Source organism: Anguilla rostrata, chromosome 4, assembly GCF_018555375.3.
Source record: "Anguilla rostrata isolate EN2019 chromosome 4, ASM1855537v3, whole genome shotgun sequence".
Lineage (NCBI taxonomy): Eukaryota > Metazoa > Chordata > Actinopteri > Anguilliformes > Anguillidae > Anguilla > Anguilla rostrata.
The window spans coordinates 23,778,657-23,800,853 of record NC_057936.1 but is presented as its reverse complement, the minus strand read 5'-3'; the positions used below and the strand labels follow the sequence as shown (position 1 = coordinate 23,800,853).

The 22,197-nt window shown below is 38.4% G+C and overlaps 1 protein-coding gene across 2 annotated transcripts; it reads right to left on the bottom strand.

Moving 5' to 3' along the window:
* Positions 1-502: 502 nt before the first annotated feature.
* On the bottom strand, positions 503-21,618 carry LOC135252929 (neurturin-like). Of its 2 annotated transcripts, XM_064331594.1 has the most exons (3): positions 20,240-21,618; positions 9,479-9,734; positions 503-4,781 (listed from the first exon to the last, which is right to left on the bottom strand). In XM_064331594.1, the coding sequence occupies exons 2-3, from the start codon at positions 9,705-9,707 to the stop codon at positions 4,354-4,356; spliced, it is 657 nt and encodes a 218-aa protein (XP_064187664.1). In that variant the 5' UTR covers positions 9,708-9,734; positions 20,240-21,618; the 3' UTR covers positions 503-4,353. The 2 variants fall into 2 exon arrangements, with proteins under 2 accessions (XP_064187664.1, XP_064187665.1); XM_064331595.1 differs by lacking the exon at positions 20,240-21,618 and having other exon boundaries at positions 9,479-10,020.
* Positions 21,619-22,197: the final 579 nt, after the last annotated feature.

Sequence of the window (22,197 nt, the reverse complement as noted above, 5' to 3'; positions counted from 1 at the left end):
TTGACCAATAAGCCCGGGCATTCCATCATTCTGCTATTATGATCTGTAGATTGAGCTGTATGTATTGTAGATCACCTCAGAGCAAACGATGACTCCTTTTAAGATAGCTGTCATTGTTTTATGTATATTCTATATGTTCAACATCTTTTTGCTAATGTGTAACCTCAGATACATGTCCAGCTTTTCTAGTTAGTGTGAAAAGTGCTGCTGTCAGCCCAGTGCAGTAGTCCACATTAAAAAAGGGTGTGTGTGAGTGTCTGAATACAAGCCTGTTTTGGAGGTGTAGACTAGTGGCATCACTAACAGTAAGATGTACAAGGCTTGCATGCCTTTGTTTCAGTAATTGCGATTGGATAATGCAAGGAAAGGTCATTGTTTGGAGTTCTTTCCTTATAAAGGTGTGCAAACAAAATCCTAAAATTTGCCCATAATCAGTTTTGACTATGGAAGAATACAATTAGGTAGCATAAACCAACAGCCACTAGAGGGTGGCTGAGCCCCAGTCTGGGGTCAAATACTTAAAATGATTCGTCAAAAATGAATAATACCATTTTATAAAATCTCTTTAATAAATCACTTTCGGTAATAAGGCTTTTATGACAGGTCAGGTGTGTAAAGCCAAACTAATAACATTCAGCATCATGCGTGCTTGGAGCACCTGTCTGTCAGTGTTATGAGAGAAAGAAGATGCAACACCAACTTTTTAAAGCTGATAAAATTTATTCAACAATCAGTATAGGATGGAGAATATAATACAGGAAAAGTCCAATTTGGCACGAATAGTTCAATAAATAAAAGTGTTCCTCGTTGACAACAATGCTATGTAAATAAATTAACCATAACTTACTTCCCAATAAATATAGATTATCCATAATACAGATGCATTGCATCAACTTAACTGCTGTTGGTCAACAGAGTCCAACAATGCAAAAACTGAAGAAACCTCTAGTCTCTTTGTCACCTCCAGTAATTATGAGTGTATGAGGGGGGAGGACTGAGGGAGACAACAAGGAAATCAGGGCAATCAGGGTTATTTAAAACAACAAAGCAAAATAAATCAAGATAAAGCTTGAGTACTGGGTATCAGAGCAGTGCATCTTACATGGATATACTTTACATGACTATAATAGACATTATACAAAAATATATTTGTCTTTGATATAGATATTGAGGTTGGGGGGGGGGGGGGGGGCATGATGAAAACAGTTCAGTTTGAACTTTTTAACTTTACCAAAACTCTTCTTTAAGAGGCATGTTGAAATACTCCAGTCATCAAAAGAGGTGATTTTCCACAATGGTGGAGAGTTTGTCACATTCCACAACCATGCTTTTCCTATTGCATGCCTGGAAAAAGCACATCACACACATTTCTTGCACAGGTTTGTAAAAATCTGATTTTTTACATTATGAATTTGAATGGTTCTCTCCCATATGACTTTCAGATATTAAATAATGAACATAATCCTGGATTATGTGGCCTCTATGTCTTTACTCATTAATAAAAAGTACAACCCTCTGATTTGTAGTACCAACCAGGATTTCTCAAACACCATCCTGAGTAGCCACTTGGTTTTGGTTGCTTAGCTGCAAGGAATATTATGTATACCAAATTTATTTAAAGGTATATAATCCATTGTAATAAGTGGAAGAAGAATATTTACTCTTTCCATTGTATTACTGTAAATACAGCTCTGGCAACATGTTTATTTTGCAAGGACCCAACCATCAATAACTCTCAAAGAGATGAAATCCAGAACAGTAGGTTTTCAGGACCGTGGCTGAGAAACACTAGCGTGAGCTTTAAAAACGTATGGTCGTGGTGAGCCTAGTGTCTCTTGGCTTATGTCCAGCCCATGACTTTAACTACCTCATTGCTCTAATTACTTGATTGGACTTAACTTAAGAGGTCTCTACAAGGCCCTAATCATTGTATGGGGCATTCTCTCTCAGAAACTGATGGACTCAGTTGAATGATTCCTGAGCAGAAACAATGCAATAGACAAAATACAAATTCAGACTGAACTGGGTTCGTGAATAATAAATGTAACAATAATCAACCAACATCTGCATCCTACAGAAGATCATGCAGGTTAAAAGCATTTGCAGGAAGAGAGACTGTTTAATATAAATATTTAATCCTATTATTCAATTGGTTTTCAATATCTGAACAGTGGAGTGTACAGTATCCCAATACCTTTTTTCAATACTCATTCAGAATTGTTGTTTTACATGCTGCTATGATAGTTTGACATACGTTTACATTTTAACCCCACATTTTATCCAGCCTGGATCATATATGTAGCATATTTATTTTGTCTGTTTTTTGTTTGTTGCTGATTTATAGTGTATCTGTTGCTGTCAGTTTCATGAGTTCACTTTAAGTAGAACCTTCTTCTTCACTAATTTATCTTAATCCGTGACTATAAATAGATAGTTTTTCTACTACGTGGTGTGCTATGCCTCTAGTGCGCAGTCTTTTTTGGACAAGTCAGTTATAAAGGAGCTAAGTGGATTAGAATAGTCTATTATGGGCTTTGTGCAAACGTTTCGGATTTGTGGCGGCTAAGTCAGGATAAAACATTTACTTCACTGAGGCAAAAATCTGGTTTCAGTCATATTTACAGTAGAATGCTTACTTTTAATTTGCAATCCTAACTATTGAATATGATTGTTTAATTTGTCTAATCTTTGATGTTGCAATGTGCTTTGCTTTAAAAAGGTCCAGTAATGTGAAGTTTTCTGGATTTACTTAACACACTTCCAGTGGGGAAAAACATAAAGATAAATGTGTCTTGTTTACATGGCTGGGTTATGTCACATTGCAAATGGCAATTTTGAATTTTGTTTTATATTTATTTTTTTACTATTTTTTCTTTGCTTCGGTTTGTTTATGGTGCTCTGTGAACAGGTCAGCCTACAGTATAACAGTGATTGCTTAAATCAATCCAAAATAACAAAAAAAACCAACATTAAAAGCAACATGCTTGCTGAAATGTCTCTAAGAAATGTGTGCATTTGACCAGCACTGTAGATATATATGTTTACATGTTTGTGCGTACACACACATACACACAGTATATAGGCTTTCGGCTGTTTACAGGAACGGTATCTTTTACAGTAAAAGGTATAATTACAGTCTAGTGTGGTAAGACATATAATTTTTCTTTGGCTTAGTTATATGGTCAGACATACAGAGCATCATTGTGTTTGGGGATGCTGGAAGTATGCATCATATACTGCAATTGAGTACTGTATACGTTTCAGTGGCTTCTAGGTCAGGTGATGGAAAACACACAGTTGGCCTTATACTGTCACACAAATTGTTATGTTCCTCTGTTCCTTGAATGTGGAAATGAAAGGAAGGTTCTGAAGTACAACCCTGGGTTGCACTGAACAAATATGCTAGAGTAAGACAGACATTTCTTTATAGTATTAGTGGAGAGGTTTGGCAAAGCTTTCAGGGCCACAACAGCAGAGGATTATCGTTTTAATGTACAACATTCTCTTAAAATCCCATCTTCCTTCAAGTAGTATTGTATATACAAGCTAGTCAAGTTCTGAAAGAACCATACAAGGAATTGTATGCAATGTGACAGCTGAAGTCAGCGTCTTTGTTGGATGGTGCTTTATATTTTACTCAAGTTCAGTCCAACAAATATTTCTTCAAAGCTCTCTAGCATGGGTGTTGCAATGAGGAACACTTTTACCTCAATTACACCTCTTCCTCTGAGGGGGTTTTGAAAAGCAGCAAAATGAGGTGTCCATTTCCTTGTGGTATGGGTATTGAGCTTTATATGTTTTGGTCAAAAAAAATGAGGTAGATTTTTACAGTTGATTAACTGAAGGCTAGAGACTTCAATGTTCAGAAAATAAATGAAGATGGAACTGTCTGTAACATAATTTTGGATTTCAAGAACTAGCCTGATAACTCCATCCCATTCATGAAATACTATTTTTAAATATATGAATGTTTAAATGTTTGCAACAAGACAAGCAGGTAATAGGCAGCTTTATCAGTAATTACTTATTTTGATAAATTAATCATACAGTGTATTTTTCTCTAAGACAGTTGCAGAAATAGGACAGGCAATGTTCGCATTCCGTTGTCATTCTCTGCTGTAGACAAGTAATAGTTTAAGGTAACGACTGAAACATGGACACAGTGTAACAAATGTGAGCTCACACCTAAAAGAAATAAAAGTTTGTTAATTCCTCCAATTTCTTCTCGTCTCTTGACATTTGCGAAAAGCTGGGGGTGTCTCCAAATGTATCAGGCAAGCATGGAGTCGGTTATGCTCCCCAAATGATCTTGTGGCTTCCATGCTGATAAGACACATAGCTGTGCTTTATACACTATACACAGCCACATTCCCGGGCAGTCAAGTTGCGGAGGGTGTAATATTTGAAGTTCATGTCATCAAAGAATGAAATGTCATCGTACACGGTTGGACGGCAACAGGGTTTGTGTCGGGCTTTTGCATTTTCGATAACGCCATTCTTTCTCATTGTATTTAATGCCACGTCGTAGTTTTTTCTCTGCCCCATGCACCTCCCGCTGCAATATTGAAACCGTAGTTCCTCATTGCTGTCATGGCCTAGGCCCAGCTGACTTACTGTGACCACCTTATGCTTGAGTGAGCAAGAATTTTGTCTCTTTCTGGCTCGCTTAGTCCTCTTGATCTGGCTGGCATCCAGAATGTCTCTCCTTGCCTTCTTGTCCACAAATGCTGCAATAATTTGCTTTAGCTCTCCTTCTGTGAAGCTCTGGAACACGTGCGAGACTGGGTAAACAAAAGGATAGTACAGCGGTTATAAACAACTGAAATATGTTGTTATGTCACTAAAATTAGCAATAGTCACTGAGCCAAATTCACTGTGGCAAAATTAAACACTGCCCCCACAAATATTTTATATTGGTGAAAAACTGCATTCATGTTTACTTCCATTGTGTGTGTGTGTGTGTGTGTGTGTTTGCATGTGCATGCATGTGTATGAGTGTGTGCGTGTGTGTGTGTAATATCCATTGACTCACAAACATACTTATGCATCGGTACCACTATATAACCCATAATTCATTACTGATGTAACAGGAAATGTGAAATATGCAAGATATGCAAGAGTTACATAACATAAATCTTAGCTCGTAGCTCTTTCCCAAAAATATATTTGATTCAAGTTAACACTATAGTGAGATATATATATATATATATATATATATGAATGCACTGTGGGCTCAGGACTCATGTAGCTCAGAAGTAGGCACACAACAAAAGCGCTGGTCATAATTTCTTTTGAGTTAACATAATATTCAGCTCATCAATGCATCAAACAGTTTAGTTAGCTCAAGCCGTTCAAGTGCTGCATAAAAGCCGAAGAGGAAGATGTATAGTTTACCTTATTCTTAGAGCTTTGTAATGATAGACTTTATCTTATTGACAAAAAAAAAATTATAAACCATATACACATATCTTATGCCAAAATGAAAACACAAATATCCACTTCTAGCTGTAAAGTTTTTTTTTTTTTAAACTGAAATCTAATATTTTATAAATTAAAAAAGATGAACAGTTTTGAAAAAGTAAAATAAATTTTTTTGATTGAATCCAGTCCACAGTGACAGCTAATGTTGGTAAACACAGTGTCAGTTACCATAACAGCACCAACTTACTGTAGGTTTTGTTCTAATGTCTATGGAGGTCAATTCTGTTTGATATTATTCCCATTCCCATATCAATAACAGTTACAGATATCAGTGGTGGTCAATAACTTTATGTAAAGTACACATTTGACACATTTATTACCATTTGATATAAAGCATGTAGCAATAACCAATTTGCTTGACCCCTGACATTGTTGACTTACATTATTACATTATGTGTATTACTAGAATTTGAATATTATAACTGGAAAATTTTAATAAAATACATTTTTACACCCACCCTTGAAAGACATTAGCCAAAGTGATAGTTTGTTTAAACTTGCAACAACAAACATGGTTTTGTTTCAGAAAAGGGTTCTAGGAAACAAAACATAGAACACAGACCAAACATACTCTGATAAATAAATAAATAATTGTTAATAAATAATTAACAATTTTCAAGTTATTTCCAAAAAATCTACTCTACCTCAGTTAATTTATCTTACCTACATGGCCTGAATGTATTTACTTCAAAAAATGTCATGTTTTTTTGCTAATCTGATCGTAAAGCAAGAGTATTTTCAGGTGATTTAATGATTCTCTTTTGTAAGTGGAAAGGGTTAGACTGCTAAGCAGCCGACACTTTAACACACAATTTCCATTTCATACGGTTTCCATGCCTGCAAAATATATCTGAAATAGATCACCCCTGAAAAGTTCAGAACAGATTAATGTTCCAAAATCCATGCCACAGTTATATCATCCTACAGCACTTTGTTGGCCTTGTAAGTGATTCAAGGTATCTGGCAAAATTACATATATTTAATGGAGTTAGACATGAACCTTTAATGCTGGCCATGTAGTCCTGTGAAACTGTTAAATTTAATATTAGTATTCTTTTCTATTGTATCTAAACACTCAAACATCAAAAATAGTTTTGTCTCTCCCACCAGATGTGATGAAGTGTTTTTAAGGTGTTTACTATAATTCAAATTGTCTTCTACAATTCTTTCTCAAATAAAGAATAGTAGAAGACAAAAAAATTGTTGGTCAGGTAGAGCCAAAAAGATAAATAAATAAAATGAATTACCATAATGCCAGAAGAAAATGTAAATGTTTACAGAAATTATATAGATTTTTCTGGGTATGCCTACAACAATGTGGCATCCCCTTGCAGTATATCTCTCGAAAATGTTTTTATTGCTGTAGTCAAATTCAATCCACCCATACCTCATGGGCAAAACACTGTATGTGTTTATCAGTGAGTTAATCACTGTCAGTCCCAATTTATATGGGACATAATATACAAAACCACATTGTTTGACTAGGTTTTGAATTTTTTCTACAAGGCTGGAAAAAAGCATACCCATTACATGACATGTACATTTACATAAAATTGTGCTGTGAAAGTGTTTTTTAAATATTCATTGCTGTTATATATACAATTGACCAGCTGCCAAACCTGGGTTTTTCAGTGGGAATTTACATACTTTAAATGTCGGGGAAACCTTGGCAGACAGAGCAGGGATCAACATTGACTATGAACCATAAATCTGAAAGAGGCCCCTTCAGACTAATATCAGCCATGCAACAATCATCCAATAAAACTTCTTTATTCGTGTAAGGTTCACCCTCTTGCCTTGCAGTAGCATAGTAGATTATGTGATTAGAGAGTGGCTGATTTTACACTTGACCTGACCTGGAAAACCTCAACTGGATGATCTGAACAATTGTCTTAGTTAACCTAGCCAGCAGATATACACTGGATGTGGGGAATTCCCATAAGGCAAATGCAAATGACATTTCTTATTTGCCATCTGGATGCCAGAGATTACATTTTATTTCTGGATTGAATGGATAGGGCTGAATGAGTGATCTACAATCATGAGAGACAGGTGGCCCCAGGACCACATGGCATGTGAATTTTATCCCCATCCTCTGGTGACCCGCTTAGTCGGAACAACTGCTGATCCCCTGTTCTGGACACCACACAGCTTAGCAACGGGTATCTTGTAAAAAAAAATAGTAGTAAATTCCACCTTTCTTTTCTGCAAGAATCAGCTTTTTGTCAGGGTTAGGATTTCAAAGCAACACGCACAGGAAGAATCCTTAAAGTCATTTATATAACCCTGGCCATTGGAAAACCTGGCAAGTGACACATGTAGGCAGTTGCAGTAAAAGATGGAATTATATTGGGACATAATTCATAATTTTGCTAACGGTGCTAAGGAGCGAGTCCTTCTTTGCACAACAGTACTCCCTCCGTGAACACAAATCTTTTGTTATTGCAGTACTCAGCAACAGTTTGCCTTCTTCCAAAACACCATGATTTTCTCCAGCCACGGAATCATGGAAAACACAAGATTCTTATCATTTTCTCCACTGGGATACTGTCCCTGTACCCTCCTGGTCTCCATGCAGAAGTCATCTTCTGCTCAGAAAGTAGTCTGCCACAGAATTATTTTCCATATACTCGAAGACCAACTCTCTTCTCATCTCCTTTAAGAGATTTCTAGTCACTGTCCATATCCGCAAAACTCAATACTGCTTCACCAAGCTCTGAACCATATTGCTCCTGTTTACTTAATTTTACTTAATTTCCTAAATGCAGGTTATTATCCCAAACTCCTCAACCACTGGTCATAAGTCTGTCGCTATAAAGCATGGTTCTCCACAGCCAGGGCTTTCTCATTCGGTATTCACCCACTGCCACCTTCAGAAAGTTAATATCTATAGACACTGCCTTTTCAATTGAATTACAAGGAAATCATTCCCTTTATTGAATATTAATATGTGTAACACAAGCTGTCTTTTTGCTTTGAAGCCTATGTGAGAATGCAAACAACTTGTTTTTTGCTGCTGTGAATAAATAAAATAATCACAAAGCCCAGTCAAATATACAACCTTCCCAATAAGTCTAATATTTCAGCTTGTTTCTATGGAGGTAGACATTACAAACATAAAACATGGACTCATAAAGCAGAAATAAATGTACAGTGATTGTGTATGACGCACTGGACGACAGCATGTTGTCCCATGAAGAATGAACGCATTCAATTTTACTTTGAGCTGGGACTGACTCAGGTAGCCTATAAATCGTGTTATGTTTATCAATTATAGACAACTTCCAAGTTCCTTCCTGAAAGTCAGTCCCTGGTTTCTACAGGAGTCAGTCCCTGGTCAAAGAAAAATCAAATGCGCTCATCCATATGGCAACGTGCTATCCCCAGTATGTCACACACAATGACTGTGCATTCGGATTGCAGAGGTTATCTCATGATCACGAGAAAAGAAACTTTAGTTTTGTCAAGATCACCAGATAAATAAGTCACGATCACAAGAAAACAAACTTCCATTATGTCGAGATCACCCAGATAAATAAGTCATGATCACAAGAAAACGAACTTCCGTTATGTCGAGATCACCAGATAAATAAGTTGTGACCACGAGAAAATAAACTTCTGTTATGTTGAGATCACCAGATAAATAAGTCATGATCACAAGAAAACAACTTTCATTATGTCGAGATGACGAGACCAATAAATACACACATTGCACGGCCTCTATAGACTTCCATAGGTTTCTACTTGACACCTAATAAAACACAATTTCCAGGAAAGTTGGAAGGTTTGATGTACAAAAGGGGTACCGGGGCACACAGTGGTACTGATGTCCAGAGGTCCTGATGACACATAATTACTGCTCATTGGTACTATAGGGACTGCTTATTTAAGCTGTTACTCATCCGTATAAAATGTAACCCTCATGTCAAGAGTGCCTCTAGAGATTTAACCTCCTTGAAATGACTAATATGCATGGGAAATGTTTTGTATGTCTTACGTTCTGAAAGGAGAGAGTTCATGCCCTCCGCAGCTCTGGCCGTCCGGTGGTGCCTGTCCGTCAGGGAGGAGGCGGAGTCTGAAGAAGAGGGCGACGACGGCGGCTGCGTTGCGAACGACGCGGGATGAAGCCGTCGAGCCCTTGAGGGAACCATGATTCTAGTGAGGAAGAGGGACAGTGCTGCACCACAGAGCATCACGGCGAGGGCGGCACACTTCCATAACTTCATCTTAGAATGAGTAAGAGCATTGAAACTCTGCAAGACAAGGACGGCAGAATGGGTCGGTTAAACGGGCAGCGTACACTTATGGTCAATAAAGCAGGACAAATGTTATGATATTACACTATGAGTGCATGCAACCCATCTCTCAAGAGCCTCTTGGTGATCGTCTGCTGCTGTTTAATCCAACAGACTTAAGTCGCAAATGTTTTCACAAGTGTTTTTGTCATTGACAAATCATTTTTTTCCCTCTCTGCGGAGGAAATTCCCAAAGCAGCGCCAAAAATTTACAGAGGTGTACATTGTCAAAGACATTCCCAACAGAATTGGCTGCACAAGATCTCCTCATGTATTGGAATGCTTGCGCTTGAGCCACCAAACGTATTTAGACTCGGTGAGGTATTGTGAGGGTGCGATAGCCTTCTACTTTGGAAACTTGGCAATGAAACAGATGCAAAGTATATCAGAGGGCCTGTCTTGAGCTCTCGTTCCACATGAAGATTTATTGCTACCAGCCTTCTCTGCTTCTCAAGACAGAACCATTTCAGGTATCCCTCTGTCCAAATAGGCTTTTTTGAAATAAAAGACGGCTGTTGCTTTGTTATGAAACAGAGGACAGTATTAATAATGTGCTGCGGAACATACTCAGTCTACACCCAGTAAAATGTCCAGTGTACTCTAACAGAGTACATATGAGTCATACTGGGACCATATGTACTATGTAAGAGTTGATTTAACACTGAACATTTTACTTCGCAATATCTTGGTGAAAACCCCTAAAATATTACAGGGAAAGACAAAAATAAAAACCAAAGACAAAATTCTCTCAAAATCATGTGAGAGCACCATGGCAGCTCTTTTTTCTTTGAGCTTAATGTCTCATTTGTAAAGTTTTTGATTGTTTAGTTCACAGAGAATTAAATGATAAAACATTGCAGTAAGATGGAATCCAAAATTGGAAACAGAAACAGCGCTGTGGAGCTATGCAGGTGTATGTGGAGTTGGGTGCCTAGTGTAAATCTTTCCCCCATACACCCTGGGAGATGCGTGTCAAAATCAGCATGACCAAATATGGTTCAAGCTTAGATTGCTTGTGTGTGTATGTGTGCACGTGTTTGTGTGTGTGCATGTTTGTCTCTGTGGGTACGCATGCCTGTATGCTTGTGTGTGTGTGTGTGTGCGCGCGTCTGTGTTTTTGTATCTGTGTGGGTGTTTGTGTGTGCATGTTTGTCTGTGTGCGTGTACGCACACCTGCAGGCTTATGCATGTTTGTGCTTGTGTGTGTACAAGGGTTTGACTATTTGTGTGTGCATGTGAATGCATGCTTGTGTATGTGCATGTGCGTGTTTGTCTGTGCGTGTATATGTGTGTATATGTGTGTGTTTGTATATGTGTGCGTGTACTCGTGTGTATTCTATTAAATTATTCCTGTCTCTCTTCACCACAGGAATGCCTTACATTGCTATGTATTATTAGCCATGTTTCTGGCTTTTTTTCCAGAAAGGACTGTGTTTGTGTAGGGCAGGAGGCATGTTGGTGTGCAAACCCTTTCTCCAGATCAGGAAACACTAAACTGACAGAAGCTGAGGACATATCCAGACCCCTCTTTCAAAGCGTTTTGCCAGACCGCAAGTGAGTGCAGTAGCCTCTTAAGACCCACGTCAGGCCCTATGTTCTCCACCTCAAGCGCTGCGGAGAACACCAGAGAGAAGCGTGTGGAGGGACTCCAGCCCAGAATATTAGCACTCCTGGTAAGAGAACTGCGTGTGTTTTTCTTCAGACGCTACCATCAAACATTTTGAAACGTCACTAATGGTTTACGACCATGTAAATAGAGACTTCCTGTTTTAGAATTCCTCTCGTTAGTGTGTTGCACCGGCTTAAAAAATAATGTCTCAGCCTCTCTCTAGGTTTTAGAATTCCCATGGTAGCATCACAGATAACTGATATTTTGTTAAACACTTTTTTTATGTAAAGATAATAAAATGCATGTGACATCACAGATTAATTGTCGCAACAAAAAATATATATACTGTTTCCATAGATATAGGGTTACAATATTTAAAAACTAAATTAACTAAACAGTGAGTTAGGGACTACTACTTGTAGAACATGGTGATATGCTATCCACTAGTACAGTACACTGTACATCCTGGTTTTGAGTGATTTCCTGCCAGAAGATAGTTTACAGTAATGGAGACGTTATTTAGAGATTTAATGTTAATGGCAGGTTATAGTCACTGTATACCTCTGGTTGTCCGGATGTCTTTAAGAGTGCATCTTTTTCTCTGAAGTACGCAGTTCTGTGTTTATGTAATAGACGAGGTGCATATTTAACAAGAAAATGTTATTATGGAATGTATTTATCTTAAAATTCTTACTGTGATATCAGTGAGTGAGGCTGCCTAACCATGTGTGATGTGTACGTTTAATGTCATTTACATATGAATCATACAATTAAGTGCAATGATCACTGTATTGAGTTTTCTATCTCAAAATAAGTTTGTAATAGTAAAAACAGGAAACAAACTTAGGCCAACAACGATCAACATCAGAGCAGATTTACCAATAGTATTCCTGCTTTCTAAGGTGGAATCTGTCCCAAAGTGAAAGTAGTCACAGAAATGGATACATTCTTCAGCAACCCTCAAGAGAAACTCTCCTTTAGCAACACATTTGTCAATCAAAGCTTCCTTTACCTCTTTTCCTGCAGCCATAAAAAGAACCTGTATAGCGATGTCTTTATTGGCTAGGAGCCATATCTGAAGAATAAAGTGGCATAGGAAATCACTTCCACATCTGGATCTGCATTAATCTACAGCAGACCTACGACCGGCCAAGCCACTCTGCTTTTCTAAGCCGCTCTTCCAGCTTTATGGCTATGTTGCATACATACTTTTTACAGATGCTGTTATATCCAGAAATACATGCAAAGATCAGTGTGATGATTTCTGATATTATTTTGTATGATGAACAAAGTTTGTCTCTGAAAGTAGTAACTGTCTGACAGATACCTTACTAACACATTATTAAAATGAATAAATACAGTTTTATTCATTTTAATAATGTGTTAGTAAGGTATCTGTTATTCACACTGACAAAGAGTGGTAGATTATAACCTGTCTATCAACAGATCTAATCACAACAAAATCTACAAGGTCCTAACCTCCTTACTGGTCAATCCATATTTTCCGTAAAACTAAATAAAATGTTTGCAGCAACACACCACCGCAGTAGTGAAATATGCCAGTTAGTCTTATCAGTAGAGTCTCATCTCATCATCAGCCATTTTTAATGCCATGCATGGCACCAACAGTCTTTCTTAGCAAGTTATACAGTTACAGCTTTTCAAATAAGAATGCCATAGGTCATTCTGACTGTCAATCAAAAACTGCAGTCACTGGGCTCCTGTGTAATTCGGTCTGTGAAAGTGCTGAAACCGAGTCCTATAACCTGGACATTAAAAGTTTGAGACTAGGCTCTGCCATTAGCTGACAATGACACAATCGGCGTCATCCAATCAAACCAGCCGTAGGGTGGGTAAACGCCAGTGCAAAGGTTTCTCCAGGTTACCAACGCAGCGTCCCTTTGCTACTAGGTAGCCACCCATAGGTTAGTGGTTGTTGTGAATGTAATGGCACACCTGTTCTCAGATTAAGCTAATGTAGCTCTCCTGTAGTACACAGCCTGGCTTGTAGTGAGGATAATGGGAGATGGGCTACGGCATTAGAGGATTGCACTCACTTCAGCTGTAGAGCTCCTTTAGTGGGTGTGGCATGGTGGCAATGCAAGTGTAGTACATTTGGTGATTCATTACAAACTGGATCATATGGCAATGTAAGCTATAATCAATATGGAGGAAATTGTTGTTTCAAGCAATCCATAATTTTCTGTTTGACATCAACCCTCCTCAGTTGATCTTGAAAGCAGGCCATATTGGCTATTTTGACCTTGGGGGCTATGGAACATTTGCTGGGAATCTAGGGCATGTCAGTGATGACTAAAGCCAGAACAGTATAGATACTGCTCATGTGAATGGAATGGGGGTCCAATGTGAAAAGTTCCTGAGCTTGACTGCAGCTGAGTTGTCTCTGTTATCAAATAGTATAAACACCATGTGTGTGTGTGCATAGATAATGCCCGGAATGGTCACTGAATAATGTCATGTAGCCTACCCTTTACTCCATTGTAGCCTATATTTAGCTGCACATCTCTCATATTCAGTAGTGCACACTGTATCCGTTGTAATTTTATAATCTTCAGCGCTTCTGAAGGGAGAAATTCCTAAATTACTCTGCTTCTATTGCATTATTGCAGTAGGGAGGAAGTAGGTTATCTGGAATTCTTTTGGAAATGGTCACAATTATTCGAGCATACTAATATCATTGATGATTAAGTCTTTTAATCTGCACAGTGAGTTCACCTTGTTGTATTTTTTACTGTGTAGATAATAACTTCAATTGTTTATTGATTCTTTTGTATTTGTTTGATGTTTGTGTTCCTTTCTCAGCGTTTCATCATGGTATACTGTTCATATTCACATGCTTGCAGATTTGAAAAGTGTGTAAACGTGTACTTACGCCGATATCTGTTTGTGTGTTAACAATAAAATAACTTGCATGATTAATGAATGGCAGGAACAAGTGTTCTGCAATCCTTTAATAAATATTACAGCATTGTTTTTTTTTTACTTGTAATCCTCATTGTATGTTTAAGCCTTCAGACCGATGCCTCATCTATAATTCCTGACATTGTGTAAACAGCCCTTTTGTGATCATGTCCATCTGTGTATCAAGCTATTGTGTGCAAAAGGAAAGAGAGGTAACTACATGCATCCTGTACAGTCCTCTATATTCAGCAGTCTGCCTCTCAACAAGCCACTGAAGGACATCACCCTGTGTTCTCAGGAAGCTTTTAGAAAAGACGCATTTTAAAAACGTCAGCTTTCATGTATGGGCATTCCCACCCTAAAGGAAATTAAACTGGTCAACATCATCTGTATTCGTGGAACTTTCTAAACAAACAAATCTATTCTGAGGGTTCTTTTGCAAGCGGTCGAGTGGCCCCTTCACATTCTCATCTTGGCCACAATGGGAGCCACTTGGGTCATTATTTTCACATTTCCACAAACTTTCTCAGGCTGTCATGAGAAAACAATGCGAAATCGCTTAGGTGTCATTTTCCCATCCATCTTCACTTTTCTTATGTTTCGGCCACAGGCATGCAATTGGTGCAATAAAATGAACAAAATATCTATGTATACACAGAGAAAATAATTATGTTTAATAAAATATTAATATTGTTCTATTACAGCCTAGCACCAACATCCCAAAATTTAGTCAGCGCTAAGAATACCCAGCGTGGAAAAGATATCAGTTCATTGCTAGAGTTTCTGTTTTACAAGTCGTGTATTATGACATCTCAGATTTACTGTCATCCTCTGGCACTGCTTGTACCTTCTGTCACAATGTCTGGAAAGGGTTGGCTCATGACCTGTGCACTGTTGCTAAGTGCTAATCAGACAAGATCCCTTAAGAGACGTGCCCCACCTGTAGGAGGATAGGGATATTGCCTGAAGGGTTCTTACTCCAAATTGTGATGGTTCAAAGAAAAGCCAAAGCACATCACTAGCACTTCACAGAAGAACTAGGCAAAAGCTATTTTTACACAGACCTTGTACAAGACACTGTAGACATCACAGGTATGAGACAAAATTGTACCTACTTCTTTTGCCCCAAGTAGCGGTGACGGTTTAGTCCGAAGCTCTCTTAAAGAGCCATTTTCTCAGCTGGATTAAGCCAATAGGCGAGGAAGTGGCCAGGAAAGACTCGAGAGGTAATGGGAACACGCTCCCAAGATCAGAGATGGATTACTGCTAATACCTCCCAGTTTATCTCTGTCACGTGGGGGGGGGGGGGGGTGGCGATTTGCAGCGGCGATTCACAGGCTGAGGGTACAGGCCCAACCACCCAAGCTAATCTGAGTCATCCTCATCAGGATTCAGCAATCGAAAGAGACCACATTTTTTCCCTGCTTGAGGGAAGCAGCAATCACCGAATGTTCTCTTTGTTTCTGGTGGGGTACAGCCACCCAGACCACACAGCAGTGAAGGGAGAGACAGCCGGGAGGAGACCGAGCCCAGTAGAGACACCAACAACAGGCTTCAATCATACGAAGCAAAGACAAACAGAAAAAGAGACTGAGGACATCACAATAGCCCTAATGTAACTGGGGCCAATCTAATGACTGACTGAGAATTTTTGGTTGTTCTGCATCGTGCATCTTTTTCCTTTTTTTCTTTTTTTTTTTTTTTTGCTGCTCAAAGGCTAAAGATTTCCTAAAAATGTTTTTAGTTGCTTAAATAAGGTGTTAGCTATTTACCTGAATTGCTGGTCAGTTGTGAAATAAAAGAGTATCTTTTCTTTGTAAAGTTGTTTGGTAGTGTCTATGAATAATCATTTTGACAGAGCTATTGCAGCATATTGTGCTGTTGTTGAGACCCTTCTATATTCCATGATGACTTACTCAATGATGGCAACCGTGTTTTTATAGCCATTTAATGGGCTTTATCACCACAATGGCATCTTATTGCCTGGGAAGGAATTCAACTGATAGAGGTAGCTAGTAACTTCTGCCATCAGTGAGTGAGGGCTAATGCTGGTTAATCAGTGCTGAGAGCTTAAACAGTGATGTGTTTAAGCTGTGGAGACCATGACTGTCTGAAGGACTGGAAGAGAGTAGGGCAGAAAAGGGGGGGGGGGGGGGGCACTGACTTGGTTGGTTTCTGGATGTCATTAAGTGTGGTGTAGGTCAGGGGAAATACCAGGAGAATCCTCAGGGGTGTTAGTCTTCAGGTGAAAGGTCAAAAGTGTCACGTGGGGACTTGTTAGGAAAAGCTCCCTCCCAGTGCTGTCATATTGCGGTTGTAATAAGGTTGCCATATCAGTGAAATCTTGGACTGTAACCACATGCATTTATGAATGCTTTGACACAATGATTTACTTTGTCAATATATCAGTTTCTCTGTATATACATGTGGATGTTTTCAGAGACATAGATGTCTACAGTGTACTTATGAGCATTATATTGTAACAATATGAACATATTTTATTGGTGTCGTTACATTTAGTTCCCTTCCCTGTGTACAGTATTTTTAGGTGCACTTTCCACTAGCAATATCTCATGTCAATATCTAAAAGGGATAGGCCCTCAGGATGACAGGAGTTTTGGGAAAGCTACTGCTGCTCCAGGAACACGTCAATGTGTTTTGTAAAAGGACGGATGTAGCTTCTAATGTGGCCAACTTGCTTGCTTTCACCCATCCCAGAGTCAGTGATCAGAGCACAGTGATGCAGTGAATGAGAGTCAGCCATCATGACCTTTGGTCAGATGCAAGGACTGCCTCTGTGCACTCCCCTCCAGGCTCTATTCCTAACTTGTTAGACATTTTGGCCGAAACTAATGTCTACCATATCAGAACACTTAAATAGATGACTAACAGTTGAGAAGTCATCCTCAAAGTCATATTTCCCAAATCATTTCGAAAGCAAGGGTTCTAGGTCGCTAGATATGGGCAGTAAATATTTTTTTCTACCCTCCACACTCGAGACAAGACTCAAGGCAAGTCAGATTTGTAGCCAAAATGAATATATTTTTTCCTCTTCTTGCTGTTTAAACACTTGCACAGTTTCATTCACGTCTTTGGAAATAAAACACCATATACTGTATGTACAGTGGAATGAGTGCTTACAGAAACCTAGTTAATGGGTAAATTGATCTCATTTGATTACATTGTATTATAATTTAATTGCTTAAATGTGCTCCATGGATAATTCAGAACGTTAGTTCATCTATTCATATTTCAATTTGCAGTGTTAGTGGTCTTAATCAGTATATAACGACAGGTGCTGATATGGTCAAATTACTTGAACTATACAGTAGCTACAGCTCATATAAACTGTTTATATAGTGTTGACTATATTTTGACTGTAACACAGCAAGTATAATTTCTGTCCTGTAAAATTATATTTTATTTAAATAGGGTTGAAATATCAGACTGTCATGCAGAAAGTTTTTCTGTATGTTTCATTCACAGATTTAGGTATTTTGGTAGATTTTTGGAATTTACAGATATAACACTGAAATGTCGCAGTTCCTTGAATCGCAGTTTCTCACACACATGATATAAATTTAGAATGGTTGGCTGAACCTAAGTTATTATTAACAAGCCTGCTTTTAGTAAACCAATATTCTGTGAAATCATATGCCTCTTTTTATTATCATATGAATGGATTTATGTACCTGTGGATATCAAGAGAAACCTACACATCTTCAAGAAATATGTTATATCGTTGATTATTACTTTATTTTTTGCTTGAACATGTGACCATGTGAATATGTACAGTGCAGTGCAGTTTAGATGGACAGAATTGCACACTGGATGTCCCAGACAATATGAATCAAATCTTCCTGATAGTGTGCTATTTATAGCTAATTCAATGTGGTATATTTATAAGAGTATGCTATTGTGTCTTGCTTGCTTTTATCAGATCTTTCCTATCCTAAGTGCAGAGGAATAAACACTTCCAGATCTCAATATTGTAGAACATTTACAAGAATGTGTTTAGCTGTTTATTCTTTAACATGCTTGAATCTTGAACATGCATGAAATGTATTTATTGGATGCATTTATTATTGGTTATCAATTAAACAGAGGCTTTAAGACTATGCAACTTTTATTCAGAATTTGTGATAATGGTCATTCACTTGAATCTCTAAATCCATGTCTCAGAGAATACATTGGCATTATCCTTGCTTAACACTGTTACCAGACTTAAATCCAAGGACATATTCTGCATGCTTGTTCAGCTTCCATCATCATGTTCCATTCAATGTGTCTCTGAATACTTTGAGAAAGTGCTGAGGACAGCCAGCTTCACCACAACACACTTAAAAACATGAACACTGTGAAGGTGGTAACGGCAATAATGACTATCAGATGCTCTGCTTAAAATGGGTGCCAACTTCTGCCTGCGAGTTCAGTTCTTCGCCATTCACAATTTTGCTTTCACACGATACATACTATATTGCATTGTGTATCATATTTACATTTTTTGTCACATTTTAGGCATTTAGCTGAGGCTGTTATCCAGAACAATTTACAATGAGTGCAGAAGAAAAAAAGGCCTAGATCTGTAAATCACGAACATCCCAATGAGAGATTAATGTGAAGTGCAATGATTGGGCCATAAAACCCAGTAATCCTTTATCACTAGAATTAACATGTGGGAACTGCCACTTAGTAATTATATGTCATTTTATTCCTGCTTTTTTGTTGGACTTGCTCTGCTCATGAAACTGCTGCAGAAATATGGAAAAATCATTTATTTTTTCAGTGCATTGTAACAGCTGGGACATTCATTTGTTATACACATGGCAGCACGTAACTTTGCATTTGTTTTACTTTAAAATAAACATATCATTAAACCTGTGATGCCTGTTTTACCAGTATCTAACATTATCTCTTGTTCACATTGCCGACTATAGTTAAAGTTTACCAGTGAAGATCTGACGTAGCTTCTAAGTAGGCAGTGCCTTTTATGTAATCTCTTAAGCACTGGGTCATTTGTCCCAGTTGGTCTCACATGGGTTGCTTTCAGCTATGTCCTTGTTTCTTATACATTGTGTACTCAATTCTTCTTTTTGCCAACACATTTGGATCCCTTTGAAGGATATGGAACACTCATTTTCAATCATGTCCCTGTAGAATCAAAACATACCTCAGAAAGGTCTTTTAAAAACAATTTGAAAGAAAGGAAGATTGACAAAGGTCTACAATAGGATTAGATGTTTTTCTCAAGCATAGTTATTCCATGTCTAGGAGGTCAACACTAATTTAACTCCTTTAAAAGGCCTTTTGGTACTTACAAGAGTTCATTGGGGTTAACCATGTTTTTATGTGCAATCAGCAGCAGTCTTTATTGGGTTTGCCATCTAATCCGGATTGTAGCCCAGGTTAACACAGTTGAACAGCTCAGAAGACTACAGGCTTAGCCTGTACTTTATAATTGCTGTCCAAAGACAGCAATTAATCAATTCTTTCAAATTGCATTCTGCAACACACGTTAAAGTAACCCTTTATAGTTTAATCAGATTTTGCTATTTGTAGAAATCATGGAATTGTATTGTAGCTTGTTCGCTTTTGATATATTTAATTCCAATATAATTTATATAAAGTGTTATTTAGAAAATTAGTCATGTGTGGCTGTTTGTAGACACATTGCTAAATGTCTAAGATATACTGTCAGACATATTTAAAATGAAAATTCATGAACTTGGACTCTCAGTTCAAACCCTAAAAGCTTAGAACCCTTAACTGATAAGAAAATAAAATAACACATCTGCATTTGGAGCAGACCCTGCCGCATCATTCCTGTGCATATGCCCGTATGCCAATTCCTGTTTCGATTCAAACCTCATCTGTGATTAACGCCTTCCCCGTAAACCCCAGCTTATATTGACAAAAGAGGATATGCCCTTACCGTTCGCCCGGCTTATCCAGACTAGTCTGCGTGTCTCACTCCTCGGGTGACCTGCAGGTAAAGGCTATGTCGATATTCCAACAGCAGGAGCAGAGAGAGGTGAAAAAAGAGTGGCTTGTGTGCTCTCCCTTTGCTCTGGTCATCCATACATCAAGAACCAAGTGATCAGGGAGTGTTGACACTATCCCTCAAAACACGGCTGCATCTTAAGACCTATTGAAAGCTATCACACGTCCAGGAGCCGTCGTGTCAAAAGCAGCCGGAGATTCCCATCTTGCTTTGAAGTGATCGGTTTCTTCAGAAATAGCTTCATATTTGAACAGCACGCTTCCTTGAATAACAAAAGAAAAACAAACCGACTTGAAGTCTTTTAGGCTCTTTGCAAACTCACCAGTGGCAAGTAGAAGAGGATCAGATCAGAATGTTCTTAAATGTTCTTGAGTTATTTTTGAAAATCCAGCACCCCAGTTTGACAGTATACGGCAAGCTTGGCTTCTCCCAACTGAAGATGTGACTGATATCAAGCAATGTTTGAGTATTTTCCGAAAAAGTTCATCTGTAAATTTTACAGGAAAAAAATTATGAAATTGAACTGAAAATTAGTTATTAATTTGAAACTTATTAAGCATACCTAACGACAAAAATTTGAGTCAGGTGATTATGTCCATCAAAATCTTATTATAAAACAAGTCGTTTGGCTGTGTACTGTTCCTGTGTTTGACTCATGATCCTTTGTTTAATTAACAAAATGTGTTCTGGAATGGTGCATGTAAGAGGTTCAAAGTCATTTTGGTCTGTTAGATTCCACAAGAATGATTCAGAGTAGGGAAGGAGAAAGTATGGTATGTGTCCAAAAAATAGACATTTATTCAAACAGAGATGAAAACTCTGTATCAGCCAGCGTCAATGTTCCCAGTTTAGACACCTGTGAGAAATGGATCACGCACCTAATTTCCTAATGAAACATGAGTTCCTTTCCTTAATATGTCCAGGATGGAGTTCATCATTTGAGGTTATTCCACTGCTTTTCCCGGACTTCTTCCAGAGGAAGATTGCAAACGTAGTAGGAGTCACGTATCAGAAACTTCTTCCCCACACTGTCCGCTTCTGATGGGTATCCTTTCTCCCACTGTGAGGAAGATGTCCTTTCTCCTAATAATGACAAAGATGTCCCTTCTTCACCTTAAATCTGTCAGCCCAATACATCAGCATCAGTGACAGTCAATTCCTTTCTTGTTACATTTAAGATAGACAGACAACAAAATAACAACAGAAATCTCCCTCCTTGAGGTGTTCAATGCAGCTTCTTCTTCTCTTCCCGTTCCACAGAGTGCTGAACTCCAGGCAGCTGCACTGTAGGTAGGCAGGGCTGGGGGGGTGGCTAGTGGGGGGAAGATAAGGGGCGGGATGTGGGAAGGAGTGTGAAGCCTCTGCGTTGCCTCTTCTCTCTCCACTTGCTCCTCCTCCTCCCCGTTGAACGGTCCAGTGGCTGAGTCGGATAACTGTTGACATGCTAATCATATACAGCCTGCTGTGGCAGATTTGGGAGCAGTAGGCAATGCTCTTGCTTAGTGTATCTGTCTTCCAAACCTGCCTGGGATATAGCTTAGCTTGTAGTCAACTGAGGTAGTACTCTGCTACTTCCCTTGGCCTGGGTCCTGAAACCTATAGTGACCAAGGATCTTTGCATCAAGGGTAAAAGTATAATGCTCTGCCTGACCAGCTCTCATAATGTAGGTTCCGGAAAAGTAATGCTACATCAATCAGCATTAAATTAATTAACTGATGAGACTTACATCTATGGTGTATTCACATGTGATGGTCTAGGAGTATTTTCTCTCTGCTCTTTTCTGCATTATAAGCAAAGGTCCCAGGTTGTTGGACGGTGCGTACTGTCAAATTATCACGGTAAGATTAGCGACGTGCCCAGAAGAATGAAATCCGTCCTTGACCAATAT

Excerpts from the sequence above, each read along its gene's own strand:
- LOC135252929 (XM_064331594.1), bottom strand. The coding sequence starts at position 9,707 with ATGAAGTTATGGAAGTGTGCCGCCCTCGCCGTGATGCTCTGTGGTGCA. Across the intron at positions 4,782-9,478 it reads GAACTCTCTCCTTTCAGAAC|TCTCGCACGTGTTCCAGAGC; the intron begins GTAAGACATACA and ends TTGTTTACCCAG.